This window comes from Lepidochelys olivacea (genome assembly GCF_965140295.1).
Source record: "Lepidochelys olivacea isolate rLepOli2 genome assembly, chromosome: 27".
Lineage (NCBI taxonomy): Eukaryota > Metazoa > Chordata > Testudines > Cheloniidae > Lepidochelys > Lepidochelys olivacea.
The window spans coordinates 15,560,620-15,584,157 of record NC_140437.1 but is presented as its reverse complement, the minus strand read 5'-3'; the positions used below and the strand labels follow the sequence as shown (position 1 = coordinate 15,584,157).

Genomic DNA, 23,538 nt, shown 5'->3' with positions numbered 1-23,538 from the left:
TCCTGTAAGGGGGGGGTGCAGGGGCTTGGGGAGGGGTGCAGTCTCCTGTAAGGGGGGGGTGCAGGGGCTTGGGGAGGGGTGCAGTCTCCTGTAAGGGGGGGATGCAGGGGCTTGGAGCGGGGTGCAGTCTCCTGTAAGGGGGGATGCAGGGGTTTGGGGAGGGGTGCAGTCTCTCTGGGGGGCGGGATGCAGAGTGCTGGAGAGGGAGGGGGTCTGCCCTACGGTAGGGGCGGGGGGGGGAGGTGCAGGGCCCCCTAGGGGAGGTGGGGCGGGGGGGGAGGTGTAGGGCCACCGGGGGGGCGGGTTACACTCCGCTTGGGGGGGAGGCAGGGGCCATTTCCTCTGGGGTGCGACCGTTGGCCCTGCCCCGCTGCAGCCCCCCTCCCCCCTCCGGCGGGTCCGCGCGCGCGTGCTCCCCGCCGGCCGGGCTCGCGCCGGGGGCTGGCTCTCCCCCCCCCCCCCCCCCCCCCCCGCGCCCGGCGCTGGCCAATGAGCGGCGCTGTTGCTGGCAGGTGCGGAGTGTTTTTGTTTTGGGTTGAAGTTGAGGCCGGAGGAGACGCGGCGGCGGCGGCGGGCGGAGGCCGCGCACCCCCCCCCCCACCACCACCTCCTGCCCCGGCGCGAGGAGAGACCCGGGGGGAGCCGCCCGGAGCCACCGGCCCCGCCATGAGGAGGGAGATGAACGGGGTCACCAAGAGCAGGTTTGAGGTGAGGCCCGGCCCCGGGGGGGCCCCGCTGGGGAGGGGGGCTACGGGCTCCTCGGGCGGGCGGGGACCGGGCCCCCCGCGGAGGGGACCCGGCCTCGCCTCCGTGTGTGGGGGGGGGGTTGGCGATGGCCGCCCAGCACCCAGAGGCGCAGCTGAAGGGGAGGGGGCCGCCCCACCCCGCTCCGGGGAGCGCGGAGCCGATGGGGCGGCGGGGGGGGCCGGCGGCTCTTCCTGTAGCTGATGGTGATAAAGTGCGGTCGGCGGCGGGGGGGGGGCGCTTCTCATTGTGCAAAGCAGAAAGGGGAATCCTGTTTTGGTAAAGGGGGGGGGCAGGCTGGGATGTGGGGTCCCGGGCTTCGGAGGCCCTGCCATCGCAGGGGGGGGGGGGCAGCGTGTAAGCGTCTCCGGGGTGGGGGTGGGTGTATGGGGTCTGGCGGGGCGGCGGGTTGGTCTTGTAATCGGTAAGGAGGCTAAATACCGTGGCACTTCCTTTTCTCCCCTTGGTGTGTAATATTGTGGGGGGGGGGGAGAGGAGGGGGGCGTGTTTGTTTGCTGCTCGTTGAGTTATTAGATGTGAACTTCCTTTTAGGGACTGCGGTGAGGGGAGAGTCGCTGATGTGTTGCTGACCTATTGTATGTGCCTGTGTTTCTTGCGGAGTTGGTGATGGAGCCAGAGATGTGAAAATACCTTCTTAGAAACAGACCAGCTGTAGATGGCCTGAGAGAGATTTGAGGGGGAGGAGGAAGCTTGGAAAGAGGAAGGAGGTGCAACATTTGCATTGCTTTGTGCTGTCGACATGATATACGGGCAGTTGCAGGCAGAATTTGATTACTCGGGGTGGGGGATGGAGAGGGCGGAAGGAACACAAGGAGCAGAGGGTAAACAATAAGATCTATTCAAAGAATATGCATATAATCAGTCTGATCTGGGATAACACAAAGCACCCCATCTAGTCAGGGTTGTTTCCAGCACTTCATTGTTGTAACAGCTATCTTTTTCTGAAGGGGGGAGGAGACGATGTTGGTGACAGAAATGAGGGCAACCGCAAGGTTTACTTCTCATTTTATGGAGATTGTATGCAAGGGGAAAATATCTACCAATTCAAATTTTCAACTGTGGGGTTTGTTGCTCCTTTTGCTCTTGAGAAAAGCTTGAATGAAGGGAGAAGAGCAACCTAGAAGGGGACTGAAACAATGTTGGGTATGGCTCGTTCTCAGTGCTGAGGGGGAAGGTAAACACTATCAAACAAAAATCTGACTGACAACTTGAGGAGTGTCTGATAACTGCAATGAAGAAGAACAGCGTGTTCATCAAGAAACTGACCAGTGGATTGAGACAGGTATAGAAATTGAATATAATTATGAAAAAAAATTGAAACTTTTCTTTACAACAGCTGATGTTGGTTTGATGCAGAGACCATAGTGAACAGAAAGCATCCTTGTTTACAGTGATTTCAGATTATATCATAGTAAAAGTAAAATTTCCTTAACCTGTGTATGATTTAACTTCTGTATGGAGCCTGATGTGTGTGATTAGCCTCTGTGTGAAGCCTTGAGGCTGGTAGGCATTCACAAAGAAAAGGCCAAATGCAAAAAGTCTCAGGACTGTGGTTATTGCTTGTACCATTCTGATCCATTCTTGGTTGCATAGTTGTTTGAAAAGTAAACACACACTAGTAGCAGCCTTCTGTGGGGAATATTTATTTGATGTTGCGGGGACCTTTCATACTTGTCTGTCCTGCCATTGGATGTTCTTATTAATTTTAGTTTTCAGGTTAGCTGCCAATAAGGATGTACCAAAACAAGATTAATGTGAATCATTGCAAAAGTAATGTTTTTTCTGAAAATGTGTACATTCACAAAACTGGAAGCAGGCAGGGAAGAAATGGAAAAGCTAAAATTAAGCTAAATGCTGAAGTACTATTTGAGACCTAAATTCTTGTATTTCCATATGCAGGTGAGAACTCTAAAATGTTTAGTAACAAATAGGATGACGGGAAAGAGTCCAAATGTTATCCAAAATTTTAATTAGTTTCAGAACTGAAAGGAGTGTCTTGAAACATTGTCATGTTTCTTGAGTGTATTTTCACTGGTTTTAAGTAATTGTTAGTAATTTGAGGGCATGGATGCAGTGATGTGGTTTTGCTAGTGGGGGTTAGAGATTAGCAGTACTATCATAAAAGTATTCTAAAGCAGTGAATTTACTTACTTCTTCAAAGAAGTATAAGTTCTATTTGTTGACAAGAAAATGTTTTTAACATAATAGTTCATATATATATAAAAGCAGACCTCAGGAAGAACTTGTGTAAGCTCAGAAGCTTGTCTCTCTCATCAACAGAAGTTGGGCCAATAAAAGATATTAACTCACCTACCTCGTCTCTCTAATATCCTGGGATTGACGTGGCTATAACAATGGTATGGGGTGTGTGTGTGTGTGTGTGTGTGTGAGAAATGGGCAGTCATGCAAAACAGTATGTAGGCTGGAAGCTGCTGTTTTCTATTCAGTTATGATATATTGAAAGATAAACAAAGATAGTACTGATTACTGCTACATAGCTCTGTTGAGTACGTGTAGGCCATGTCTACACCTCCACTTAGGTTGGCAAAACTTATGTCGCTAAGGGGTGTGGAAAAAACCACACTCCTGAGTGACATAAGTTTTGCTGGCATAAATGGTAGTGTGCACAGCACTATGTTGGCGAGAGAGCTACCACTGCTTGTTGAGGTGGTTTTATTATGTCAGTGGGAGAGCTCTCTCCCATCTCGGCTGTTCGTGTAGCCGCTTGATGCCATCTTACAGCGGCTCAGCTGCATCGATACAACTGTGCACAAGCTCGCTAGTGTAGACGTGACCTTAGAACTCTGAAGTTAATAGGACCTTAAGAGGCTGATGCCCTGTTCTGAAAGGTAGTGTGTGTTAGAACTATGAAAAATAATGATGAACGTCTTTAAATAAAAAGTAAATTGTTGACTTTGTCTGCACAGTTATTCAGACTTAATATACATCTTTTGTTAAGCTGTACAAACAGTTTCTTGAATTGTTTGTTGTGAGTTTTAAAATACAATCCAGGCTACGTTTGGGAATGGTCTCTTACTTTGGTAATAAAGTACAGTGATAAGATATTGGCTGTATTTCCTAAACATGGATTTCAGATGGATTTCTCATATCAACACATAAGCAGCTAAACTCTTTATTTTAAATGAAAGAATGAACTCTTTGGCATGACTAGCTGAAGAAGAGCGTATTCTAAATATACTCCTTATGGGAGGTGTGGCCACCACAAAGAAAATAACTTACTGTAGCAAAGCAATTGAAAAAAGGAAAACATTACCCAGACTGACTCTTAATTCTTTTGGCTGTGCTTTTATATAGGACATGTCATAGTGCATCAGAACACTGGCCTATATCTGGTAACCTGCCTCCAGCAATAGCAAATACCAATACTAAAGAGGCAAAATGCACCTATGTAACAATGTACTGGGGAAGAGGAGGGGGTGAGTCTTTCCTGATGCTTGTGGTGATCAGTTTGTACCCTACAGCATGAAATTCTGTTAACCTTAAGAAAGGTCCTAGTTCTCGTCGTTCCTTCAGTATCCTTTGCCCGTTCTGTCCCGATGGCCTGTACTCTGTGCCCTAGGCACCTTGCTCTCCTTTTAAATCTCTCAACTTGCTCCTTCCATGAAACCCAAGTCAGCAAAAATACTGTCACTAACCTATCACAAAACATGAAATGAGAAGGTAGTGCTCTGAGGTAGAGCATTCCTCTTGGTCTCTTGGTATGTTTTGTGATATTTTTGTTTAGGCTGCACTACACAGAGAATTTTTATCAATACTTCCACTGTTTGTCTATCACTGATGCAGCTCCTTTAAGGCAAGCAATGACGGAAGCATTATCATAGAGCAGATCTAGATGATAGAGTGGTTAAAAACACCTGCACCTGGTCTACACTAGTACATCTACCATTGCTAGTATGAGTTGAGCTGCATTGGTGCTCGACTCCTGAAAATTCTCAGCACAAACAACGGTTTAAGCTGCTCCCGAGCAGGGACTGTGTCGTCTTCTGAGTTTTCTACAGTAGTGAGCCACATTGTTGGCACTTAAATAATTATAGCCTGAAAAAATGCTATGGTAATAAACTTAGTCTCCAGTATATCCTCAAAAGTAATAGCCAACCTTTCCAGCTTCCTCAAGAAGACTCCACACCCTCCAATTAGTGGGAGTTGTTTCTGGCCATGAAGTCATTCTTTATGAGAGAGATTCTAAACAACTTGGATATCTGCGCCAATAAATGTGTTATCCATAATAACCCTTCATACTAAAGCAGGACAAGTACATCAACTTTATTCTTTTCTTAGCATCCGTTGCCTATCAGTATTTCAGATTCAAAATATCCAAGAGTTTTAATGGCCCACACATCTGTAAGGCCTTGTCTGGAGTCAAACCTGCTATGAAATGATGCAAATGGAAATCAAAACTAAATATTTCAGCTGTTTTAAAATACAGAATGAAATAGTTTGCAACTGTGTCTAGAAATTTCTCTAAGCAAAATCATCTAAATTTAATTTACATTCTGTCATCATCTCAGTTCTTTTGGGGCCACTTTCTCCTCAGTATTCCTTGCTTAAGATCATTCTTTGGTCTTCCAGTGGTGTTTCCCAATCTGAGCTCTGGTTAGCCTCCTAAAATCCAGAACTAACTTTTTCAGTAGTTGCTTTGGTCACCATTGCGTGGCTCTTATTCAGCCTTTTGTCATTTTCAGGCCTGTTTTATAAGTCTCCTCCCTCCAGATGTAGCTAGTGGAAAAAATAACTGAACTGAATATTTCTATAATCTCAGATAGGTCTTGGACACCTCGGGGATATCTTTAGACCCTGAGCATTTCAATCTACTGAAATGCAGTGAAACAAACTAAATTCTGGACAAATTGAACAAGGAATGCCAATAAATATTTGGATTTCACTCTTGCTCCTCTACCCAGAAAATATAAATGAATGGGTAGCCAGTGGTGTACTTACTATTGTATGTTGTATTGCATAACAGAAAAAGAAGAGAAACTACTGTTCACATGCCATTGACAGAAAGCTAAACCATAGAGCAGAAGTTAGGAGTCATTAGGTGGTGTTCCTGAGTCACATAACAGCATTTGCTTTTGTCAGATCTCTGCTAATAACATAACACTTATTAAATAGTGATAAGAAATGGTGAGTAAATAGTAAAAACATAAATTTAAACTTTCCTGAATAAGGCTTTTTCCTTAAAGGTCCCATATACTTCTGTTCTTAAGTTTATCCAGAGAATGCAAAAATAGACTTTTTGATGTGCATATACCCCCCCCAAAACAAACCCCAAACAAACAAACAAGGACACAGGGACTCAGTTTGTTGGGTGACTCGTATTAAAATCCTTTTAGAGGTGGGTGAAATGTCTGCCTGAAGCTTAGCAGATTTTTTTAACCTAGAATGTAAGAATGGCCATACTGGGTCAGACCGAAGGTCCATCCAGCACAGTACCCTGTCTACCGACAGTGGCCAATGCTAGGTGCCCCAGAGGGAGTGAACCTAACAGGTAATGATCAGCGATCTCTCTCCTGCCATCCATCTCCACCCTCTGACAAACAGAGGCTAGGGACACCATTCCTTACCCATCCTGGCTAATAGCCATTAATGGACTTAACCTCCATGAATTTATCCAGTTCTGTTTTATAGTCCTAGCTTTCACAACCTCCTCAGGCAAGGAGTTGCGCTGAGTGAGGAACTTCCTTTCATTTGTTTTAAACCTGCTACCCATTAATTTCATTTGGTGGCCCCTAATTCTTATATTATGGGAACAAGTAAATAACTTTTCCTTATTCACTTTCTCCACACCACTCATGATTTTATATACCTCTATCATATCCCCCCTTTGTCTCCTCTTTTCCAAGCTGAAAAGTCCTGGCCTCTTTATTCTCTCCTCATGTGGGACCTGTTCCAAACCCCATTTTAGTTGCTCTTTTTTTGAACCTTTTCTAATGCCAGTATATCTTTTTTGAGTTGAGTTTATGCATAACTCACATGTGGCTCTGTCACTGTAGAGGTACAGTGACCACACTGCATACTCTACCAAAGGGCTGAGTGGAATTTAACCAGATTCAGAAGCAAAAGTCAGTTTAGTTGAGCTGTGGGAGGACTAGGAAGGATTAAACAGGAAGACTTAGCATTGTGTTGGAGGAAATGGGGCAAGAGATGGTAACATGAATCACCCCCTGTTCATCTCCCTTGTGCAGTATTGCCCATGTTTTGCAACTCTGGATGCCATATAGGCAACTTGCCAAGAGCCTGAGAATCTTGCATATTTTGCATGTAAACACAGGATTTTTAGTAAAGTTTCCGCACACCCAAAATATGTTTGAATCTTGCTCGAGAGATTAACTGAAATTGCCTCAGGTTTGAGTTTGCCATAGGTTAAAAACTTGTGTTCTGTCAGCTTTGTCATTATGTTGCTGTTATAGAGGGGACAGTGGTGACATGAAATGCTTCATATCTCCCTCCTGCAGTGTGGTAGACTATTGCTCGTCCTTCCAGATACAGAGTATATAATGGCTTTAAAGGTGGTGGGGAGCTGAGAGTTGTACCAAGAAAAAAGGCTTGATTGACCTCAGCCCTCTGGCCCCAGAGTCCATGCTCAGATGTCTCAAACACCTTTTGCTACCAAAGAAAGGTACTAGCAGACTGCTGACAGCTAAAGTGCAGACACTAGCTAATGACCTTTTTGGGGAGCAGTAGCACATAGGACTGTGTGCGCGGTTTCGCAGACTTGTTGCGCATTGCAGCACAGATGTTTCATGATTTTTTTTTAAATAGTTGATGGTGTTCTTATTATTCCAGAATAGATTTTCTACTCTGGAAAAGTTAGAGCACTTTTTATTTTAATTTTTTTTCGGGGGTAGGGGGAAATGGGGAGAAAGGAACCATATGCTTGAAATTAAAGGCTTTGACTGGATAAAGGTAAAGAGAAGCACAGGCATGTACTGCAAGTGTCACGTGTTACATGATCATTGACCGAACATCACTTTAGATTCAGCAATGATATCTGCCTGTTGATTGCATATTACTTCTCATGGCTAGGCCCTTTGACACGTACGTAAATGGTCACTTTTCTTGCTTATTACTGAAACAGGCATCCCTTGTATGCTAGGCTCATTTTGTTTCAGACTGTGCATATTCACTTGAGGCCTAAGACATATCAGGTAATTTGTTTTCCTTTCCCCTGCTGGATTACCTTGCTACTTAATTTGTTCAAACTAATTTAGCCCCATTATGTAAGTGATCTTGATGTGTGTTTTTGCCCTATGAATATGGTATGGTGTACTTAAAAGTATGTAGTAATATACTGGGTCATAAATCTGCGTGTGGATGGATCACCTGTGCATGTTTTACCTTAACCTGTTGATCTTTCAATTGGAAGTACACTTTCAAATAGCTGATTCTCTTACATTTGGCAAACTTGCCCTGTCCCCTTCCCAGCACCCCATGTTAATTATGGGGACCGTATAGCTTGACGACTTTTACTGGTGCATTTGCTAGGAAGTAATAGCAACATCAGCATATCTCAGGTAATGGGGTTTTCGAGAATTTGTGATCCCTCTACTGGTTCTCTGTTAGCAGAGTATAAAATACTAGGCCTTACAGAAACAGATTGTGTATGGTTTTGTCTTTCTCAAAGGGGATCATTGTTTGAATTGTATGTATAATGTAGTATTTACAATTTGTAGACCTACCAAAGTCAAATAACTTTGACAAGTGAAATTTGGCCCCGATAATGCTGGACCATTTCTCTTAGATATGTTTTAATATCTGACTATAAAATTTTTAATGGAAAACCACAATTTTCTTGTAATTGTTTCAAAAAACAAATGGTGAAAGGAATATATATCTTAGCTCAAACACTGTGGTAGTGGATGACCCATAGCATACTTCATGGAGAAAGCCATGTCCCTGTGAAGTCAGTCTGATCAACTGTAAGGGAGAGAATAAAAAGGAAATCTGCTGTGAATACTATCTTTATGGCTATTTCAGTCTGTGTGTAAAAACTCTTAACCCTAGCAGCACCAGCACACCCCCCCACACACGTAAATTGAAGCAAGATGTGCAGTAAGCCATCTAATTCTTTACAATGGGGTTAATCCCCTTTCAGAGGCTTGATTTTCTGTTGTTACACGGAGGAGTCAAATGCTTTTAGCACTGTTGTTAACTCTTAGGGTTAGTCTACACTAGAAATGCTACAGTGGTGCAGCTGCAGCGCATCTGGTGAAGATGCTCTCTGCTGACAGGAGAGAGCTTTTCTGTCGTCGTCATAAAACCACCACACCAGCGCTTAGGTTGGAGTAACTTATGTCACTCTTGGGGGTAGCCTATTCCACCCCTGAGCAACATAAATTATACCAACATAATCTGAAGTGTAGAGAAGCCCTTATAAATCTGGCCAAGAAGCCTTTTTGCAATTTACTCAGTAATCGGTGATTACAGGGTGGCTATACAGGAAGGGATGAAACATCTTTCTCTGATACTGGTGATTAAAAGTGATCTTCATAAGGAACTCAGTCTTTCGTAATGGACTGTCAAATCACTTTTCCTCATCAGCTGTCACTTGCATGTGGAGTAAATTGCATATTAAACTATTTCTAGGAATAATAAGCTTAGGAGAAGCCTCAAGGGCTAGGTTCTGTTTCATACCACTTAGTCACAACTTTGGGTTTGGCATTTTATGGCTACACAGCAGCTGGGAGGTGCAATTCCCAGCTGCTCAAGCTAGTGCACTAAAAATAGCAGTGGGGATGTTGCAGCATGGATGGCAGCTAGGGCTAGCCGCCTGGGTGCCTAGCCCAAGCTGCTCCCCATGCCGCAGCGTCCACACTGCTATTTTTTTTTGCATGCTAGCTCAAGCAGAGCTAGCATAAATCTGTCTAACCATGCTGTGAATTGCACTTCTCAGCTGCATTGTGGACATACCCTGCATCTAAAGAGCCTGTGAACATGGGGAGCGTGGAATGAGGGCAGCTGTCTATGTAATCGACAGTCAGTAGATACCTATTCCCTGGTCCTGCTGACACACATGCTTAGAGAGGATGCCAAAGCAGTGAGACTACTAATGATAGAGCTTTATTCAATAGACAATCTTTTCCCTAGGAGATTTTATACAGATTAAACTGGGTAGAAAAAAGAAGTCCCTGGGTAACTGGAAAATTTACAAGAAAAGCTGACCCCATTTGAACTGCTTGTATTTATAAATTAGCATTCACAACAGCGTAATGCTCAGAGTCCCGAAAAGCCTTACATTTAAATATCACTTATAATTGTATGGCTTCCCTTCCCAGAATTACTTTTTCAGCACCTCAAACAGGACAGCACAGTTTTGCTCATATGCTTGTTAAATAGAAATGCCAGTTACAGTGTGTGCTGTGAAGAAAGAACTTCTGAATAAAGATATTGCTAAATTGGTTGCTGTATATATGTCATTTCATGAACAATAATGTTGAGTTTATTTTACAGGAAACTTGTGGTATATTCCCTAACCAAAGCCAGACAGGAGGTGTGGGTGCACTTTGAGAGAGTGTTAGCAAAAAGTCTCAACTTATATTTTGCTGGGGGAAAAAAATACTGCCATTAGGCATTCTAAACTATTCTTCCCCTTTTGGACTTAGTTGTATTCCATGTGAGCTATATTTCATTCACTCTCTCACAACCTGTAGGAGACTTCTTCATTTATTCCATAAGGGCCCTAAGAGTTAAAGGTAATGTTCTTGAATTCATTGATCCCATTTAATGCTAGATTTTGGACATGAGCCAGTTGTTGTAAAGCCAAGGAGCTGCTCGTAAGTGAAAAAAATCACAACATTCCTATATTTTTATAGCCTGGAAAAAAACATCATTCACATTTGACCTACCAGACCATAGTTCTTGTAAACAGTCTATTTATCTATATTTGAAGATTCTGTTGTTAGCCTATAATGTTCAAACAGAGACTAGAGTATTTCAGGTGGGGATGTGAATTGGCACCTACAAATACTTATCAACTATAGTTTCAATACTTCCAGATTTTAGTTCATTCTAGATTAATGACTTGCGAGATTTTTTTTTTTTAAACCTCACATACAAAAGTGTCAAAATAATCTATGAAAAAGGTGGGTTTTTTCTTCTAGTTGGTCACATGGCTTTAAAAGAATACTGGTGTCCTATTTAACTGCATTATCAGAAAATGAATTTAAGTGAGCTACAATATTTTTAAATTATATTGAACTGAGAATTTATACCAGTGTTTCATAGATCTTCTGTCTTGTTAATAAATCATGCGATCTTACATTTTAGCTGTCTAGACATGTTTTATAGTAACTGGGAAACTAGTGCCAAAAATGGACAACTCTACATATTTACGGAAATATCTGAAGTCATCTTATCATGTCAGGCCATCTGTGTGGCTGCTGCTTTTACTTTTCCATTCTCCCACAGCTTTGTACTTATTGTTAAATCCTGAAAACTAAAATCTCCTTTCTCATTCTCGCCGACTCCCTATTTCTCTGTAGATGCCAGCCCACACTTGGCTGAACACTTGAATATTTGCAATAGGAATAGCATTGCATTTCAGTCTAGTTTCTGTTGGGCTGTTTTAGTTTCTCTCTCACACGCATGCATACGCACTGGAGCGACTGTAAGAGGACTAGGATTTGGCAGGCATCCACCTATTGTCTCTCAGTTGGATGAACAACCATAGGTCCCAATGTGACAACATAGGCTAGAGGAGGAACTTGTCTATCAGCTATTAGCTTGGAAAGCTCCAGATAAACTGCATCCTTTTTTCTGTGGTGCTTTGAATTTCATGCTTTAGAAGAACAGTGTTCAGGTTCAAGGTCCACATCTAGGCTAACACTTTGTGTTAGATTATTGGGTTTGGCACTGTTTCTCTTAAAGTCCTGTGTGATTTGATTTAAAAAGAACAGCCCCTCACTGATGCTAAAGTCAGATGCAATCTCAGCTGAGAACCAGCTGACTTTGTCAGCAACATAGTAAACACTCCTGACCTTGCTAATACGCACAATCAGCTGTCTTATACTTCTGACTACTTGATGTTTAAACCCCATGAAGAGCTACCATTGTAACTAGTATTTTAATGCCCATCTTAATTGAGGTAAAATATGGTTCTTGACCACTAAGCATGTAGCCATTAACTGATGTCTGTCAAAAGGCATTTCCACCCCTTGAGGTTGGTACATGCTAGGGATACCGCCTCACCTTTCTTCCTTGTATGTGGTGGTATTTGTTATGTCTCTTTAAAAGAGAGCATAGAGGATGTCACACGTCTCAGGTGATGTACCCGCAAAAGTAAACCGTTGTTAGATGGAAATGAACAATGAATAAAATGTTAGCATGCAAATATACATCTTAGCCATCCTTCTAATGAGAGGGAATGTGAATTTAACCTGGAAATTGCTTGGATATAAATTGCACTTGTTGATAAAGCAGAGACAACACACACGATCTCAGTTCCTCCATCTGATAACATCCTGAATTTGGCAGTTTAGATACTGCTGTCATTGTCTTGCATGTAGGAGAGAAGAGAATCTGATTGCTGTGCTGTCCAGGGTTTACTGTGCATGAACTATCTGTTTTCTGGAAGAAGGAAGGGGCAGACTTTATTTTTAAAGGGAAGATTTGAGTATGTTGCAATAGTGGTGTGTCAGAGACTAGAAGGTGAAGCCAATACTCAGAAAATTGCTTTAAGTTTTTAAGGTGATAAAGTAAAGTAATAAAATTTATGTGGAGTTTGTTCTATAGATTAATGTTCCCAAACAGTTTTTGTAAACAGAGTGTGTCTTAAAATGACGACTCATTTTTAAGATGTTTTAATAAAAGTAAGAGTAAATCTAATTGAAAAGAGAACTTGAAAAACACAGATGTTTAGTTTTTCTTCTTAGGTTCAACTTCCTCCTGTACGTACACACACTCCTCCACTCTGCCAGAGGTGACATTTACAGAAATTTCTTAAGATTTCACCAGCCCAGGAAGACCTTTGCAGCACACAGCCTGGTTAGAATTGGGGTCCTAGGTAGTTCATATTCCATGTTTTAGGCTGTTTTCAGGAAGACAACACTGCACTGGTTTATATTCATAAAGTTTTATTTGGAACTGTGAGGACTAGAAGCTTAACTGTTTTCTTAAATTCAGCATTAACTAAATTCTAAGCACCCTTCTCACTAAAGAAAGTTTTCTACTCCCTAGTGCAACATGCGTAAATCAGTATGTGGGTCCCTGAGAGATGAATAGAGATGTTTGTGTTTTCTCCAGTTGTACACTTTGTATTTTAAAAGCAAACTTTCCAATATATTCAGCAAATGGAAATCTCATTTATAGGCAAAATATTATATGCTTCACTAAGGCTTGGTGGGAGGCACAGCCTGGCACCAAACTAAATATGCTCACCCACGCTTTAGTCTGTCAGACTGAAGTTGCAGAACCCACAGTCTCATTGCACCCACACTTTTTGAGGCTCTGATCGTGTAAGCACTATTGGAAAAGCTCTGAAACAACTGCTGCAATAGTATGATGATGTAGTACTAGCGTATATTGTAACTTATTTATCTAGGACATGTACACAAAATTGTTTCATTTGTACAACTTTACATTTATTATATTCAAATACTCTTTTTGTATATGTATATAGTATGTTATACACCACTGTTGCACATGCGAAAATATTCATAACTATAAAAAGGTACTCTGGTTCACTTACACACAAATAGGGTTACCTGAGCTACAATGCTGACAACGCATTTTGCCACCTTATGCAGATACCATTGCCCAATCCTCCACTGATGGCCTAAAATATTACCCCATTGTAATCACTGCACCCTCTAATGAATGGTGTAGCAAATGCATGAGTAGCAACTTCAGCATCCTTACTATATAAAGGTGATTAACTGTAGATGAATTTCCTTACACTCATATGACTTCTTAAAAGTTACAATAGTGTCAGACAAAATATATTGTCAGTTTGCAATAACTAGTATCCTGAAGAACTAGAGGGGATGGTCATAGCATAGTATGCGCTAGAGGACAAAGGAAAAAGTGATAAAACAAACTAGACAGTCTCCTCCCCCCTACCCCCCGCCCTTTCAGGCTGTATACTTTCCTAGGCTATAAGATTTGTACTTATTTGAGTCTTTCAGATACTTTTGCCCATGGGCATACAGAGTCCATTCAGTTAGATTTCTGTTCGGTTTGGATCACTGTGGTAGTTTTACATTCTGGAGAGAAGTACTATAGTGTTCTTAAATGGGTACTTAATGACAGAAATCTCTGTAGAGGCATCGGTCTAGTAACCAATGCAAAATCATTCTGTTTGGGATTCTTTGTCATTAGCTATGCAAGTCTACATGGAAGACTTTGCATAAATTAAAGGGCATCCAGCAAGTTATGTCAGGTGACTGAGCCTGAAAGATCCTTTCCTTATAGCTGTCACCTATGGCATTAGTCTAACAAAGTTCTTAACAAAATGCATTCCCTGTATTTGTATGCACACACTCATCAGAACGCTGGGAAAAAAAGATAATTCTAGCCATGAGCCTAATAGGGTTAGAATTTTTCTTCTTCGGCAATAAATGTAGCTTGTAGCCCAATTAATACATTGTTAAGAGTTGATTTTAGGATAAAATCCAACAGCTTTATAATTTCTTCAGAGTTGCAAAGTCATACTGCCTAACACATAGTTGCAATTAAATGAATCCTGTGTGTTCTCCCTTTTCCTTCCTGTCCCTTCTAATAGGGGACGTATTTCCATGTAGAAATACTGCAGAACTGCATAGGCACAATAGCTCGGGAAATATTTCCAGAGCAGTGAAATGCCTGTGTGTGAAATGTAAAACTTCTAGCTGACATATGCCCTGGAAAATTCCACAGGTTCTGCCAATTTTCCAGCTTTGGCACATGAGCTGGAATATATTTATGGGAAACACAAGCCATCCTAACCTACTAACGACCAACTCCTTTAGGTATTGTGACGTTGGCATGTTGTCCACCTCTTGGCCATGGTAACAAAGGAGTCATTTCAAAATATAAGCAGACATTGCCTTCAAAGGCCTGTAGGAGATTAGCAGTATTTAAACAGGACAATCTTACTCTTGTCTTTCTCTCCCTTTTTCTGGTTATTTTACTTGTCAAAATACCACAAATTTTCCCTAGCCATGTAGCAGGTTATGGCAGTCTGTACAATGTGCTACTCCCCGTTTTGAATTCCACTCCATTTCCATTGTGGTGTGTTACCTCCTGCCTTGAGATATTTCTGCACCCTAGTTTGTGGTATTAAACACTGACTGCAGTGAAGCTGTGTTCTTTGAGTTATAGTCATCCAAGTGTGGAAGACCTCTGCATAGCCCAAAACCACTGAAGCACTGCTGTAGCTATCCAGTGGGGAGGTATGGGAACGGAGATACTCTAGAGGGTCTTGTGCACATCAGGAGGGCTATATACTGCCTCTGAAAGGGGATATTTTCGTGGTGGTAGAGAGGCAACTGGAGGGGGCGGGAATGGTTTCAACAGATAAACTGGAACAGTGGCTGGGAAGGGGCTGCGTTACTGTGCCGTGGCTTGTCTTCATGTTGGAGGTGTGTGTGTAAATTCTATACTCCCGTTCTACCCCTTCGTTCTTGTGCAGTTCCTTGCACAATCATCTTGGGCTTTACATAAGGGGTGGATTTCATTCTTTATGGGGGCAGAGGTTTGGGTTAGATTTTACATTTTTATATGGGCAGCAAAATTAACACACAATAAATGCATTTGTTTTCTTATAGTTTCTGGCAAGAAAACCCATTCAACAGAAAAACATCTGGTGTTGGAGGGATGTTAAGAAAAGCAAAATCAAGGTCAATAAAAATTATTTCTGGAAATAAAGTCAAAAGATTTGAAGTCCTGGTTAACTTCTAACATTTCAGAAGTTAGGTGTATTCTTGGTGCTGACTTGCTCGTGAGCCCCCACACCACAGTAAAACTAGTCACCCTTTTCAAAAGTTGTGCAGGTAAGCACAATCCTTATTTGGAAAGCAGATTGGTAAACATGGAAGACTGCAGATTTACACTGTACATCAAATGGTTTCTGTCTTTACTCTTTTTCTCCCTTTCCATTTCAATTGTACATGGAGAGAATAGGTAAGGACCTCTTTCTCTGAGGAATTTGTGTCAGTTCTTCTGTTTGGTTTATTATTGATACACTGCCAAATAATTAAAGGTTAGTTCTTACCAAGCTTGTTCCCCCCTCATGCATACCTGCTTAGTGCATAGGGAGGAAATAATGCTGTATAAATAATTCTTGTCTGTATAATCTTATTTTGATTTTTACAATGCATTTCTAGAACTTGAAGTGCATGTAAAAATCAGAGATCCAACTGGCCACATTAGCAATCCTAGTCAGTCTATCCCCCCATCACTTGAGTACCATGCTTTCCGACAAGGCTTGTGAAAATAGGTGGGACTTTCACTGTAGCCTGAGTGTCACCAAACTCGGATTCTTTCAGAGCAGAATGAGGGCCCTTCGCTGAGAATGTCCTGCCTCTAATCCCCTCACCTTAAATCTACAAGGTGTTACCATCAACAATTTGCAACTTCCTCAGTATTGCTCAAGGTGAAGGACAGTTTCTATAGTAGTCAGAAACTAAACAATGGGAAGGGCTTTGTAGATTTAGGTCAACACCTTGAATGGCACCTGGAATGGACTGAAGCAAGTGGTCAGGTGTCATACGCTGCCTGTGGAAAACTCAAAGCAGGCAGCTGCATTCTATAGTAACTGGTTTCCAAGTAGCCTTGAAGTATAGCCTCAGCTAGGGATGGGAGGTAATTAATGTAATGCATGGGTCACTGTGGTGGTCAGAATCCAAAAGAAACAGTTGTAACTTAATAGCCAAGTTTAGATGGGTTTGCGGGGTGGGGATGAAGGAGAAATTAAGTTGTAAACTTCTAGGTGTCGTCTCTATTTCAGGACTTTATGTGCCTTGGATAATCTCTTCTAACATGAACCTTTCTAACCTCTATCCTACCGTTATCTGGCTTGTCTCTCTCCGCTCCCCACAGAGTGTGGAATGTTGGTTCAAACATACTATACTTGCACAGACTGTTATGGGGAGAGAGGTCAGGTACACCTCTGTATTACTCTGCCAATAGGACTTAATCCAGAATCTCCTTTCCTTACTGAGCAAGTAGGTTTTGTTGTAAGCAACTCACAGCTCCCAGAATGTTGACAATGCTGCTTTGGTACTCTGGTCATAGTCAGCCCCAAGTCCAGCACGACAAACTTGTGATTTGCACTGTCATTACCTGCAAAGCATCAGGTAATATAAATGGTTGGAAAATAGAACTTGGGTTTATAAATCACTAACTGCTATTGAAAATTTTACCCTTATTTCTAAAGAGCAGTTCTGATATCTGCTTGGGATGACGGTACGTGTGTTTCTTGTTATATATGAAAAGAAACCCATATTCTGTGGACTTTTGTTTACAGACCGCCTGCTTCATTACCTCTGTCTGCAGGTGATACCTACCTAGGAGCCTTCATATATGCAGCATGGTGGTTTATTGTGTTAAAGTATGATATGTGTAAGGACAGTTTGGAGTTTTTCTGGTCTACTGTAGGATTTTCAACATTCAGATGTCTTTCCTTACTTTGCCTTTTGTATTTCAGGAAAATAGATGTAGCCTATTTAAGACATGGGAGATTTCTGCTGTCCTTTTTTAACTCTTTTAATCTGATCCTCTGCCAACAGAAGAGTGACCTACCTGGTGGTGTGTTAATGCTGGGTTTATTTGCTTTGCATCTATACAGCCAGACTGGTTTAGTGAAGCCCACTTAATCAGCTGATAAGAATCAACCTTTTCAGAATGTAACTTCACTGCTCATCAGTCTTGTTAGGCTTTGCATTTGTGGGGTATAACTTATCCATACACAACAGTTCTTGCGTGTGTTTTAGGAGAAAGGTTAGAAACCTTGTTAATGAATGAAACTCGTTATTTTTAGACTTGTTTGTTTGCCAGGTTTGATATAACACTTTCACTGTCAGTTGGAAATGTGCTTCAGCACTACTGTATGATAGGTATGGGAAACTTGAATGCTTGACCCAAGAATACAGAGCAACAAGGCTGCACACATCAGTGATCTAGGTATTCGTAAGTATTCTCTAATTGGCCCTCCCCCAGGTTTAAGTGCATATTTCAATGGGAGGAAGTACTAAGCCTTTAAATACATGCAGATCATCCATGGAAGCACATGAGATTCTGCCTTCCTTATAAGACTTGTTGGTAACTAGAAAACTGGGGCTTGGCTAGTCTGTTTTTGATACAGCTAGTGAGGTGGTTTTAAAATTGATTAGCTGATCAGCGAGCCCTTTTGTAAATTAGTGGACTGTTATGTCGTTGAATAATCTTTAGGGGTGTGGGGCGGCGGGTGAGAATGTGTGTGTGTGTGTGTCTCTGTATGAGAGAGAGAGAAAACAAACTCTTGCTTACTTGCCAGTGGAGAGGAATGTAGTATTCTCCCTGAATCCTCTCTTCCCATTGCAGAGCTATGCAGATCATGCTACTCTTCAGGTCATGCTTTGTGGTCACGATCCTGTGGAGGAGCAGGCACTGCTGGTGATTTTCTTCAAAGCTCACAAAAGCTGTTCCTTTATCCTTTCACGGCAATTGTACAGGCAGTGGTGGTACCCTTCTAGTTAGGCTCCTGAGTTGTAATCAGTACCTCCTCCTCATCTGCTCTCCTTGCTCTTTTCTTCACTTTTTGTCAAAGAAACAGGAGCCAGCACACACCCTTCCTGAGTCACCATTGCCTGTACATTGTGGCTCCCTGCGTGCCCCATTGTTGCCTTTCTTTCCAATTCTTCTTGTTCCCTGCCCGCTGGCACTAGTGGCACAAGGTTGTTTGGAGTAATGTGCCATTTTTCTCTTTCCGTGAAAAGGCCTGTGCTTTGATGCATGTTCACAGCACTGACAGGGATTGAAAGTCCCTTGTTAGCACCATACGCGATCAGATGCTCCTTCATACAGTAGGTTTCGGCCTGTAACACCCAACAGCCCCTGTTCTCCCAGAACCGTTTATAATTAATCCCTCTCTATCAACCCATGAAGCATTTTTGGCCCAATTGAGCAAAACTACATCAGGCATCAAATGCCAGTCGCACACTGGTGCCCAGTCTGAGAACTTGAGAATTTAAGCACAAAGTTGGCCCTGTCGATGCAGTTGAAATTTTCTTGTTAACCAGCAGTTTTGCTCCTAGAAGTAATGATTTATAATGAAAATACAGGGTGGCTAAATGGTTTAAACTGTTTTTGTTTGCAGATGTTCTCAAACAATGACGAAGCTGTGATCAACAAAAAACTTCCGAAAGAACTGCTCCTTCGGTAAGTTGCCTTCCAATTTGTGAAACTGGAGAATTTCTATGTATCTGTTTACAAGCAATAGCTAATTTAGCTGGTTCATTCACAAGTTATGAGCTTGGATTGCTTCAATTATAAAGCCATAAACAAACACTATGCTGATCAAAGGCCTGCATTAGCCACAGTTTATGCTAAATATTTTGTTGTTGCTTTTTATGTCTTTGTGAAGTGTTAAATGAATTTGCTGGTCAACTGTTTTCATAGATAAAAAAGTTATAGGTCTAAAAGGCCTTTAATAAAAATAAGTGCTAGGTATAGGCTAATACCTATACAGTCTAAAATAGAGAAGGAGTACTTGTGGCACCTTAGAGACTAACCAATTTATTTGAGCATAAGCTTTCATGAGCTACAGCTCACTTCATCGGATGCAAGTGAGCTGTAGCTCACGAAAGCTTATGCTCAAATAAATTGGTTAGTCTCTAAGGTGCCACAAGTACTCCTTTTCTTTTTGCGAATACAGACTAACACGGCTGTTACTCTGAAGTCTAACAAAAAGAATATAGGCAGAGAGTGTCCTATTTTAATGTGAAATGTTTCATCTGAAAAAAAACCCACACAACCCCTTTCTCCCAAAGACTTAAAATGTGAGAAACTGTTGGACGATGGCCAAGTTCCCACTTGAGCACATTTAGTCGCAGCTGCTGTAAATAGTAGCTGAGTGCTCAGCATCTCACGGGATGGGACTCCTGTCATGGTATTGTGGAATCTAGCTTGTGTTAGTATCTCAATCTATTTCTTATGCTGTGACTATTACCTTCATGTTTGCTACTGAAGTGAAAGTTTGGAGCAACATAAGTTTGGGCAGCTATTTTTCAAATCTGGAAACAAAATTCTCCCTTTTTTCATCTCTTGTTTTGCTCAGACTAGAGCATAGCTTGTACAGAATAGTAGCTGGCAGTCTGTGCTGAGGATCTGAATTATTAAAATGAGCAAACTTCTTGAAATGCGTGTGAGTATTGCTCAGTGATGTTCAAGATTTAATGGTAGTAAAGTCTTTGGAGGTGAGCCCTAGCCTCTGAAAAAAGCACTAGTCCATTTAAAATAAAATGAATAACGATTATCTGATATTCTGTAATGTTTGTTACTTCTCACAATACCCCATTAGTTAGAGCCACAGATGTTGGGAAAAGCTTTCAAAAACACCTATGTGATTTTAATGAAAATCATTGGGACTTGGGCTGTGAAGTCACATAGTTGCTCTGGAAAAATTTACTTGTCACTGTAGCACCTGAACATGTAATTCACTAATCTTCCTTGAAGGGTAATGTCTGGTTGTTTACTGGCCACAGATTGGGGTGTTCCCACCACTCAAAGCACCAACTCTGCTACCTTGAATCTTGCTCTGGTCATTTGAGTTTTCATCAAGTGTATTGAGAATCACTTTTTCCAGAACCGTCTCCACAGGCATCTCAAACCTTCCTAATACGGAAGTAAATCTTGAACTGAAATAACTGATTATTCTATAAAATGTTTAGTTCACAACTGACACCGTATATTCTCCTTGCTGTTGTGGATAGTTGTTTTTGACTTTGCAATGTAGGCACTTAGCAAATGACAGTCCCTGTCCCAAAGAACTTATGGTCTAAAAGACGAGCCACAATAGGTGGATGAGATAAGCTGGAGGATGAGGAGGCTGGGGTAACAAATATAGGATGTCTTAGCACAGACTAGCTGTGTGTACAGTTCTGAGCCAATTACCACGTGTAAGTGCGGCACGGGAGTGAGTGTGGAAGAATGGGTGATCGAGTGGCACCACTGGTATAGCGGAGGCAGGAGTCTACCCTCACAATAAGATAACCGGATGTATAGGTAGGTTTGGGTCCAGATTGCAAAGGGTTTTGATAAGGCAAGAATTTTGTGTCTGATGCACTGGAAGAAAAGGTTCCAGTGGAGGAAGTTAGAAGGGGCGACACAGTTGGTGACAAGCTAGAAAGATGTTAGTAGCAGCATTTGAATGGACTTGAGGGGGGGGGAAAGGTTGCAGGCATCAAGGCCAGAAGGGAATAGATGATCAGAGCTTGGATGAGATTTCTGGCACTGTAGTCAGAATGGAAAGGTCTCAGAGGGGTCAGTAGGCCCTTTCAGAATCTAGGGAAGTTGTTGCAAGATGTTAGGAGGAAGAGCTTTTTCTCTCTGTGGTCATGTCTACTAAGGTATTTTGCTCTCTCAAAAAATTTCCACTTGTGTTCGTCAATGGAAGCAATAGTGCAGACAAAGCTCCCAGGGCTGGCTGCGTTTTTAGTATGGGAATGGTAATAGTAGTTCATCCCTTGATGTCACTTTTTCTTGGTACACGCTGATGAATTGTGTTTTGTGTTCAGGGTTATGCTAAACTTTGTTTTTAAAAGGAATAAGGAGCATGAGTTTATAAAAGTTAAAGTTCCTAAGTAAGGGTTTGGCTTGCTGGAATCCATCATTTGCATTCTGTGAAAATTAATTACTGCAGATTGACAGTGCAGCCTTTGAAAGAGACTTGGATGCATTTGTCTAAGGGGATCTCCTGTAAATGAATGTCAGTGTCTACAAGACAAAGACTTGTGTGTGTCAGCAATGCTGCTGGATAATTTCTCGTTCCCCAGTTTGGCCATTCTGAGGATGGTATTGATGTATCATGTATGTGGTTGTGAAGTGAAAAACTGTACTTGCGCCCATTCCGTTGTGGGAGGGTGCAAAATGGGCGGACAATAGACCTTATCACCCACACAGTGTAGAAATCTGTGTGAATTTATTATCATTCTCTCATCCTGCCTAGCTGCTGAGGTTTTTGGTGAAGACCTACGGCACTTTACATCTTCAGATGGTCTTTATCTAAACACTTTTGTGAATACATAGGAATGGATTCATTGCCCTTTCTACAGATAAGGAAATGGAGGCACAGATTAATAGTAATTTAAGTGTTCCAGGCTGGAAATAAGGCATAATTTTTGACAGTGAGTAATTAACTATTAAAACAATTTACCAAGGTCAATTTTTAAATCAAGATTGGATGTTTTTCTGAAAGACATGCTCTAAGAACTATTTTGAGGATGTTCTGGGGCCTGTTATATAGGAGGTCAGACTAGATAATCACAATGGTCTCTTATGGGTTTAGAGTCTGTGATTTCCATCCCCCTGCTGAATCCAAAAAGCTATGCTTGATGTGAACTTATATGAGAGCAAATCTGCTAAATGTTTCTCTTTTGAATCCTGAGCAGGAGATTTTAAACCAGTGACTAAGCAATTCTGCTGTGGCTACATGGCCCACAATATTGTTGGAAATAGTGACTTGACTCTTGCGTTCTGTGAGTGTATCCCTCTAATGAGAAGCCCGTTGTACAGCATAATTATCAGTCTGTATGATCTTGCTGTCAAAATCTCCATTCAAATTCCAGGATTGGCCCCAAATATTTTTGTGTTATGGTAATGCCTAGGGATCTCAGTGTGCAAAAATAGAATAAGAGCACTGTCCTGAAGAGTTTACAATCTAAATAGACAAGACAGACAAAGTGTTCGGGGGAGTGATGTAACATATAAGCAGGTGAACACTATGAAGTTTCACAAAAGTCATGGTAGTGCCATGATTTTGTGTTTTGTTTTTTTTTAATTTTGCAGGGTGGAGCTTTGTTGGGAGAGGATTATTTCAAGAGACAAGGAAGGTAGAGGTCACATTAAAGGGGGGTAGGAAATCAGGGGTACATGGAAGACTGGATGTGAGGCTGGAGTAAAGAAACTGTAAGGGAAGGGGCAGGGAAAACTGGAGTGAACAGTCAATCAGCAAAAAGGAAGAATGTCCACAACAAAAGCTATTTTAAATAGTACAACACCTCTCTTTCTCCCCCCCCCCCCCCGCCTTGATCTCAGAGTCTGCATGTCCCTGCTTCAGCCACTTATCTCTGCTTCTGCCCATCTGAGTCTCTGGCTGGCTACTCCCAGCAGTATTTGCTGCCACGTTTCTATGGCTGGAGTGAGGGGTGGAATGGCATGTACCCTACTGCACCAGAAGTCTCTTCACAGATCTGAGTCCAGGGAGCATTAGGGTTGAGGTACTCAGGCTGGGTCTCTGCTCCTCCCTTCTCTTCTCCCCCCCAATGATATTTCTGTACCTGCTTCAGCTGTCTCTCTCTGTTGCCACCAGATGAGTTTCTAGGCCCTGGTCTACACTAGGACTTTAGGTCGAATTTAGCAGCATTAAATCGATGTAAACCTGCACCCGTCCACACGATTAAGCCCTTTATTTCGACTTAAAGGGCTCTTAAAATCGATTTCCTTACTCCACTCCTGACAAGTGGATTAGCGCTTAAATCGGCCTTGTCGGCTCGAATTTGGGGTACTGTGGACACAATTCGACGGTATTGGCCTCCGGGAGCTATCCCAGAGTGCTCCATTGTGACCGCTCGGGACAGC

At 42.1% G+C, this 23,538-nt stretch overlaps 1 protein-coding gene across 5 annotated transcripts in view; it reads left to right on the top strand.

The window, feature by feature from the left end:
- The first annotated feature begins 540 nt into the window (after positions 1 to 540).
- Positions 541 to 23,538, top strand: part of FBXL20 (F-box and leucine rich repeat protein 20) — a 72,193-nt gene continuing 49,195 nt past the window's right edge. The window contains exons 1-3 of one of the 5 annotated variants that reach the window (XM_084615937.1): positions 541 to 708; positions 15,528 to 15,599; positions 19,058 to 19,119. In XM_084615937.1, the coding sequence (XP_084472063.1) occupies positions 667 to 708; positions 15,528 to 15,599; positions 19,058 to 19,119 (176 nt within the window). In that variant the 5' untranslated portion in view covers positions 541 to 666. Of the gene's footprint in view, positions 709 to 1,296; positions 2,048 to 15,527; positions 15,600 to 19,057; positions 19,120 to 23,538 lie in introns of those variants that run through there. The other 4 variants (XM_084615938.1, XM_084615940.1, XM_084615941.1 and 1 more) reach the window with 4 other exon arrangements.